This window comes from Cajanus cajan, chromosome 4 (assembly GCF_000230855.2).
Source record: "Cajanus cajan strain Asha chromosome 4, NIPB_CcT2T_4, whole genome shotgun sequence".
Taxonomy (NCBI): Eukaryota; Viridiplantae; Streptophyta; class Magnoliopsida; order Fabales; family Fabaceae; genus Cajanus; species Cajanus cajan.
In genome coordinates this window covers 70,252,279-70,260,991 of record NC_138520.1, presented here as the reverse complement: position 1 = coordinate 70,260,991, position 8,713 = coordinate 70,252,279, and the positions used below count along the sequence as shown (strand labels likewise).

Here is an 8,713-nt window from a genome sequence, read left to right as displayed (position 1 = left end):
ATTTTTTTTTTTTTTTAAATTACACCAAACCTAGCCCACTTTCTCTTTATATCTCTTGAATTATTTTTTTTCTTTTTTCAATACCAAAATTTTTAATTTAAGATTCTCAAAAAATAAAAAATATTCTGTTTACTAAATATCGGCTAATTATTAAATTAGGTAAATTTAGATAATGTAAAGTTACTAGTGATGAATTCAAACAAGATCGTTTCGAATAAACGCTACCTGTGATATATAGAACAAAAAAGTGACTCGGAAGACACAAAATATGCCTTCCAACGAGAACTAATGAAAAATAAAACGAAATTTGATTTACGTTTTCATTGCATTTTTTTTTTTTTTTGTGTATTATTCTTCTCAGCTCATCATCTTTCCTTTGGGTAATGATATTCACTTATTTTGACACTGCTTCACTATTAATTACTCTACTTAACTCTGTTTCCATTAGGCCCCTTTACCGATTAGCATTTCATTCCTAAGCCTGTTACGATCTACACCTCAAACTTAAGACATCTATGATTAACTGATTTAACTGTTTTACTAAAATTGTATATTGGACTCTCGTATAGCAAGCAAACAAAACTTGTGTCCATTCTCTTGTTACAAATGCTTATCTAATTTAAAGAACAACAAAACAAATGGTTGGCCACCATTGTTCTTAAGTACTACTTCTTGCAGCTCCTAATGTACAAGTGAACATGTGCATGCAATGGCATGCTTGCTTCCTCATTTTCATTGAACTTGTGAGACTCGAACAGAATCTCGTCACATTCCAGAAGAAAGCATATTTGCATGAAGCTACACAACATACAATGGAACGGTCGAGCTGAGGCCGCTCAGCAATGGAATCAACTACATCTCAGTCTCAAACATCCATGCATGTGCATGAAAACTCCCTCATGTTGGTTGGCCAGGAACACATGAAGAAAAATGCTTTTGGGATTAGAACTAATATTAGCTTAAAAATTGAATTAGACCTGTTGCTGATATGAAGATATTGGCAAAATTTGGTTGGCTTGAGATTCTCTATACATCATGAATGTTGGAACCTAGCAATTTGTCCTCCTCTCTTGGAATTTCTGTGAGTTGAACACCAGACCGCGTGATCTTGTTCCACTCGTTTTCGACTCTGAAAAATACCCACTGGAAGCGGCGGAACATCTCCAAAAGAGTGATGGTAAACACTGTCAGGTAGTTATGGCGGAGATGGGCTGATAATTTGTATGTCCATGAGCAGCGCAAAATGAAGTTGCTTCCGATCACCCAATAGTATATCTGCAGATCAGAAATCAGATCTGTAAGGTCGAATGAACATGTGTTGCATCTTTGTAATAACATGCTTCAGCTTCTTACCCATTGTCTACCATATAACAGGTTGGAGATTGAATTTGATTTGTTGAACTTGAATATGCGAGAAAAGCCACTGTAAGACAAAGGAAAAAAGATAAAAATTTTGATATGAAGCAAAATCATTGTGTCATAGAAAGTATAGTACAGCATTAAACTAGCATCTAGACACCGGTGCATTTTATTTTTTATTTCTCATAACAGTATCACCCAACTTAAATAGGATTGTTTTCGATAAAGAATATCTGTAGTCTATACCAAAAGGTGCATTTTCTTTTGGTTCTCACCGGTATGACCCTAAATATGGGCACCTTTCCTAGCAAAGATTAGAACCATAGTTTACAACATTATGAGGGACTAGCCCCTTCCGTTAAACCTTGATTCAAACATTCTTCAAAAAAAAAAATTATCATAAGATTTAAAAATTAAACTTTTGTAGATGTAATACTTGTACCTATGCAAACTGCAAGGTATGTTATTAACAATCTGAAAAGGAAAGATTATAGATGTGGTACCTTAAATCCCAATCCCGGGTTATATCCCAGTAAAATGAATAGAGGGAATTAATGACACTTGAGAGAAGCCACAATGGCCTATAAAGAGATGTCCATTTCTCATGGAGGACATGGTATTTAAGAGCTGAAAGAAAAATTACTGGAACTGCTGTTGAATATTTTAAAGCTGGAAAACAAATGCAAATGGAGTTAGAATACTGGGATATCAAGCAAACACAATTATCATAGTTCATAGCTATTATTTTAAATAAGCAACGAGATGATCAATTTTTGTGCCTTAGAAGATGACAAGCATTTGCACTTTCAGGACAACCACCCAACCGGGACATGTTACACTTTCAAGAAAGCAATGGATAAAGTTACCAAGAGCAATTACCATTGAAGAGACAATTTTTTTCTTTGGTATCTCTGTACTGGCGAAGACATTGCAATAAACGCCATATATAAGGAAGAACAAGGACTATTGGTATTGCAACTGAGTGACCACCGCAAACTGAATCAGCTTCAAGCCAAGCAATTGTGGCAACCTGCATATTTTTAAAAATAAAAAATATTGTATTCAAGTCCTTGTATCAAAATATGGAAGGAAACGCATAAATTTGCACAGGCAAAAGATGACAGAGAAGGGGAAAACTGGGCCATGTTTGTTTATTGCTTTCAGAAACAATTTTTTGTTCTCTAAAATTTGAGGGACATTTCTGTTTTCTAAAAGTTTGTCCCCTGATCACTTGAACATAGCACTTGAAGAAAACAGTAGAGAGTGAGTACACATCTCAGTTGTTTGTGCTTTTTGGCTTTTAAAACACTTGTTATGGAAATAGCTTTAAAAAATTTAATATATTTTGGATGAGAAATGAATTTGGGAGTAAAGTGGAATGGCTTTAAGAAACAGATTTTAAAACAAAAAGATGAGAAGGGAATATAAAAGATCCTTAGTTTTGATGAATCTACCGCATACAACCTAGGTTGGCACCAATTGTATCAAAAAGATCTAAGTGCAAATGAGAAGATTATAACCATTAAGGAACATCAATGATAAAAGAAAAGTGCACATGCAAAATAGGGGTGTGAAGCTTTTAGTTGAATGCTTCAAATTTCAAAGTGGTCTAATGAGTCATATACAGGAATATAGAACTTTCATATGCTCATTCTGTAAATTTAAAATTTTGTCACAATATTACAGAAAGGTTATTATTTCAACTCAGAAGACAGATTAACTCCAAAATACAGATGAACCAAAATAGAGATCAACAAGTTACAAACAATATAAAGAAAAAGACAATTTGGTAAACCATACCTGTCTGTTTACCATTCTGCAAACTGAACGTTCCAAATCTGAAAATACCTGTATGCCATGCACAATTAGAAGCAACAACTAGAAAAAGGAATTGATTATTAACATAAAAAAACATCAGGAAAGATCACAGCACAATTTTTTTTTGTTTCTTTTTCAAATAAATTATCAAATCAGTAAGCACTTAGAAATTGACATTTATCACGTAAATAGAAGAATGCACCAAGAAATGGGCTATTATGATATTACTATACCTTTGCCATGGAGGTTAAAATATCAGCCACGAAAAAGTCGGGAAATGATATTGGCTGTACAAAGAAAAGAACCATTATTTGTAAGACAAAATTATAAGCTATATAAATGTCATCCGTGAGAAAAACCAACTAACAAACCTATAGAAACTAGTAAAAATAACAACCTAAAATATCAAAACAATTGAATCAAACTAGTAGCCCTCAGATTTGTAAATTCACATCAAAAAACTAAAAACACAACTATTGGATGTTTCAGGTGCTTTGTAAAAGGAACCCAAATGCAGATCAACACTCAAAATTACATGTCAGCCATGACAGTCAAGAATCTTACCTGTAAAGGAAAAGCTATCCGAAATAGTGTCCTCAAAAAGAAGTACCGAGAGGACAAATAGAAAATATCAAAGGGAAAGATCAAGATTACTGCAACAAGAATGTAGAGAAGCACCTGCAATATCATACATATGTCAGATGATCAAAATAAATGGTAGACAAAATGATTCTCATAGAAAGGGTCACAGGAACAGAAAGCAATCCATTTCCTGGAATATAGGAAGACTTGCTTATGGCCATTTTAAAAAAATAATAATAATAATTTAAGACATCAGCTACCACATGAAATCATAACTATTAGAGATCTCACGTTGGCTAGTGATATAGCCTAAATAGCAATATATAAGTGGAGGGCAACCCAACTTTTGAGCAAGATTTTGGGGATGAGTTTGGCCTGAGCCCAAATTCTAAGACAAATCCCCACCTCTTGAGCTAGCTTTAGGGATTAAGTAGGGTTAAACCAATATTCTAAGATAGAATCAAACCTTAACTTAACATATGTGTTTAGGCGTATCATGCCACTTGTTATCAAGTGGTTATTAAATCACTCGTATATGTTTAGTTCACAAATTTCATGCTCGAGATGTGAAGTTTTTGACGTGAGTAGAGTGTTAAAGATCCTACATGGACTAATAATATGACCAGCATAATGTATCCAAGTGGGGGAAACCCTCACCTCTGGAACTAGCTTTTGGGATTGTGTTAGACCAAAATCCAAATTCTAAGAATAACTAAAAAGCCCCTTTGTGCCAAAACAAAAAAAAAAATGACAATTACACATACATTTAAGAAATATCATATTCAAAGCAGTCACATTCAACTGGTGGAGAGGATAGAGAAAGCTAGAAGGAAAGAATAGAGCAGATACTAAACTGGTTGAGATGCAGCCAATGATACTTCCCCATGAGAATAGAGATAGAGATAAGCAGTCATGCTAGTAGGGACAATGATTGTCATCCAAGTGCTACACTGAAAATAGCATAAGAGTTTAAGTTAATATATAACCATGCATAGTGGGTCTGTATAGCAGCAGCAGCACAAATCCATGCTATTGACACAACTTCCAGATCCTTTACTGTAAAAAATTAAAGTTGATGCAGAAACATAGATTGGAGGTTGGACTATCTCTTTATTGTGACAAGGCTGCTATAACCAGTAAAATGAAATATAGCAATATTTTTTCAAAGAACCAGATACAGACAAATCCATGATTGAAATATTGATTTTCAAAATCAAGAATCAAGAAAAACATCAAACAACTTTCCACTTTGCATTGAATAATGTTTTCTCCAAAAAGAAGGCAAAGAACCTGGCTACCTTCCATATCTCTTTGTTAGTAAGGTGGTTTTGATCAAGATCAAAAACCTTAGCATAGCTTACAGTTGATTGCAGAAATACCCACAAATTTACTCCCCAGAGCCAAACCATCATAGTCTGTAACAGCAAAGTAACAACAAAAACCATCAAGTAAAATTCCATAAAAATTGTGCATAATGTACAACACGTAGAGGAGAATTAACCCCCAACTCACCACAAGAAGGAGAGGGTTGTAATACAAAAATGCCTCATATAAAAACAGGTCTCGTAAATTTGCATCCATTCTCATGACAGAATCCCAACCAATCTGATTTAAGATCATGAAAAGGCAAATATTAGGTGTGGAATACACAAGGAAATTACAAGAGGTCTTCTCAAGAGATCTTCTTTTTCATCCATGTAAATTTATAAATATTATAAAAGTGAAAAGACAGGTTCTTACCTTACAGCAAGTAACACCCCAAATCAGAAAGAGTGTCACCTGGAAAAGAAAAAAATAAATGAAATATATATATATATATATATATATATATAGAAAAGGTTCATATACAGTATGAGCAAAAATCAAAGAAATTAAAGAATGATATCCAATTATGAAAGGAATACAATTAAATTGACAGACACTTGCACAAACATAAAATTCCGGTCTGTGCAAGAGAATTTATTTATATATTATTGAAATTGAACTCACCTAACATTACAAAGGAACATTAGAATAACACATATTGCAATAAGATACAAAATTACAGACAAAACATACTGCAGCAAATTTTCCACAATCAGAAATTATAATGAAAGGTGTGCATATATCTATGAGCACAGGCATAATAAATAAATTGCAAAGTGAGGATGAGAGAACATATATGGCTGAACTTTGAGAGATCCAAGCAGGTTTAATATGAACAAAGACCAAATAACTACAAAGAAACTTTCTATCAGTGTCATTATTACAGCTGTCATAAAGGGGTGTGTTTGGTTTCTTTTCCCACTTCTTTCTTCTTTTATTTTTCTTGAGTGCTTCTGTGAAGTCTGAACAGTACCAATATACCATTTTGTTCGGCTTTCTTTTAAACCCAAGAAGCATTTAAAAAGATAGCCAGCTCAAAGCCTTCTAGTTTATCTACAAATAATAAAAATAAACCCCCCTGAAGAGAGTGGTACCTAGCACTGAACTTATGCAAATTGTGTAAGATATACAGACCTTGAACCTCCAAAGAAAAGTGGGAGATGGCATAGCACTTTGCACAGGTGAAATTATATTCTTCATTATGTCAGTGCTATTATATTATAGGACCTATCGGTGTGCTTCTGCAGAACAAATGAGAATAGTTAATCAAAATGAATGTGAAAGAATAAAAGGAAAGCACAATAACATCTTGGGGACAATGAAAGGGGTAGCTAAACAGAATTAATTTTTCCCTTTTTCTATGAAATTGAAAAGGACATTACTAAAGCGCAGATTAGTGCTATAAAGCTCCCACTATTACTGGATTTTAAGGAAGGGTCAGGCCCACTGCATGGGTCCTTTTTCATCAGGAATAAAGGTCTTGCCACAAATCAAACCTGTGTGTGACCTTCACGTCACCTGATGACAACTCCGACCATACGATCAAGGCTCCCAAAGAGATCATTATTAAGCAAATAAAAACGAAAAAAAGCATGGCCTTATCATCTTCAAAAAATACTTGGGGATTTCAGTTTCACACCACAGTCCACCACAAGCATTTAACACTCTAAGCTCTATCGTACATGACAATGAACAATCATTGCTAAAATTCTTCATCTACATTGTTTTCACTTTTCAGAGAGTTCAGTCTAAATTGCTTTATATTTTCTTCGAAAGCTAAATAACTTCTTGCTTATAGATCATTAGCACCTATGCATGACATTGTCCAAGAGTAACCCGCTCACCCCACGAATCCTGGCACACATTAACACAAGATGGGAATGAAATCTCCATTTATATCATATCACAATTCACTGTACTTAACCTTCAACTGCTAAATTATGTTCAGAAACATAACAAAGGCTTTTGTCTGTTGCAACTTGCAAAGTAGGTGTCCTTAACTTTTGTGTATACAGCATGGACTATATGGTCACATCTCCTAACATTCTAATGATTAACTGCAATCATAAAATTACAGCAGTACAACTAGTATCCAACCAGAAACTCTTAATTGTTATCAATTTTGAAAAATTAAACCGGGGCTTTCATATACTAAAACACACAGAAATTAGGGTAGTTAGCTACCAAAAAGAAGGCCCCCGCATTATAAATGCCAAAATCCAACGCCCCCACATAAAAGCTCATAAATTTGGCGTGGACTAAAGTACAATCACATTCAATCCTTCAATAAATTTTAAGCTTCCTCACATCAAAATCAAGAAAAAATAAAAACTCACACAATTGGCACGCACCGCAACAGGAGCAAATCCATCTCCATTTCAATTCCTCAACAAATTTTAAAGTTAATGAGTAATGACTAACAAATTCAAACCCAAACAAACACCCACGGGCAATCACATCACAAAGTACAACAACAACAACAACAATAAAATCAATTTCAAAGTCATAATCCCACGAAACAAAAGCCATCAAAATCAAAACATGAGAACCACCCATGAATCACAGAGCCCTACATCCTTGGAAATTCCAACAACCAGCTTCTGGGCAAAGCAAAAAAAGACGGAATTGAATCAGATCAAATAATCACCTTTTGTCGTGGTCAGCGAGTGAGTCAGATCTGAGAGCAGAATTATGGGAAACTTTTAGAGTGTACATAACAGAAGAGAATGATGATGATGATGATGATGTTGCGTCAATCTGAAAGTACGTGGCTTACTTGCATTGTTGGCAATGAATGAGATTTGGAACCGTGGCAGTGGCAGTGTTGTTTATTTAACCCGCCACTCTGTCTCTCTGCTACAAAATTCACCACGATTCTGAATTATGGTTTGGTTTCCTCAGCACAAAGAGAGAAAAGGGTTCACATCGGTTGGGTTGAATGGTTACCGTGATCAATCACGCTTTTTTTCTTTTTTCTTTTTTTTTTTTCTTTTTCTTTATTGGGTGGAGATGGAAATCAGTGGAACTGAGACGAATAGATTTGGACAAATTACCTTATATGCAGTAGAAGAAAAAAGCAATATATGCCTCCGTTAAAAAAAAAGTAAATAAATAATAAAAACAGAAAAAATTTGATAGTTTTTATGGCTATTAAAGGTTACTAGAAAAAAAAAAAAACACTCCGTAACTACATTGTATTAAAAAAAATAAAAAATTACTCATAAAAAAATAGTTATTAAAAAATAAATAAAAAATAAAATAATTTATATAAAATAAAATAAAAATAAAAATTAAATAATAAAAGTATATTAATCTAATTAGTGTTATCATTAATCTATTAGTTTTAAGTTCTTAAATTTAATAAAAATTGTGGAGACCAAGGTAGTTATTAAAAAGAGTATCCCTTTATATATTAGTATAGATTAGTATAAATGTGTAGTTATTAAAGGCTAAATGAAAAATATAAAAGTGAATATGAAATGAAGAAATCCTATTAGTATAGATACTCAATTTAATAACCGATTTTGATTTTAATTTTAAAATGGACCATTGTATTCTTTCTTTATTTTTTTACAACTTCTTAAAATCA

The 8,713-nt window shown here is 33.4% G+C and overlaps 1 protein-coding gene across 3 annotated transcripts; it reads right to left on the bottom strand.

The window, feature by feature from the left end:
• Positions 1 to 519: 519 nt before the first annotated feature.
• On the bottom strand, positions 520 to 8,156 carry LOC109802194 (uncharacterized). Of its 3 annotated transcripts, none has more exons than XM_020363440.3 (14): positions 7,901 to 8,156; positions 7,772 to 7,823; positions 6,259 to 6,365; positions 5,500 to 5,538; positions 5,272 to 5,364; positions 5,058 to 5,174; positions 4,614 to 4,709; positions 3,742 to 3,855; positions 3,411 to 3,464; positions 3,160 to 3,207; positions 2,239 to 2,389; positions 1,863 to 2,028; positions 1,354 to 1,423; positions 520 to 1,275 (listed from the first exon to the last, which is right to left on the bottom strand). In XM_020363440.3, exons 3-14 carry the CDS (start codon positions 6,322 to 6,324, stop codon positions 1,027 to 1,029), a joined length of 1,263 nt encoding a protein of 420 aa, XP_020219029.1. In that variant the 5' UTR covers positions 6,325 to 6,365; positions 7,772 to 7,823; positions 7,901 to 8,156; the 3' UTR covers positions 520 to 1,026. The 3 variants fall into 3 exon arrangements, with proteins under 3 accessions (XP_020219029.1, XP_020219030.1, XP_082929078.1); XM_020363441.3 differs by having other exon boundaries at positions 7,772 to 7,801; XM_083072952.1 differs by having other exon boundaries at positions 7,772 to 8,156.
• Positions 8,157 to 8,713: the final 557 nt, after the last annotated feature.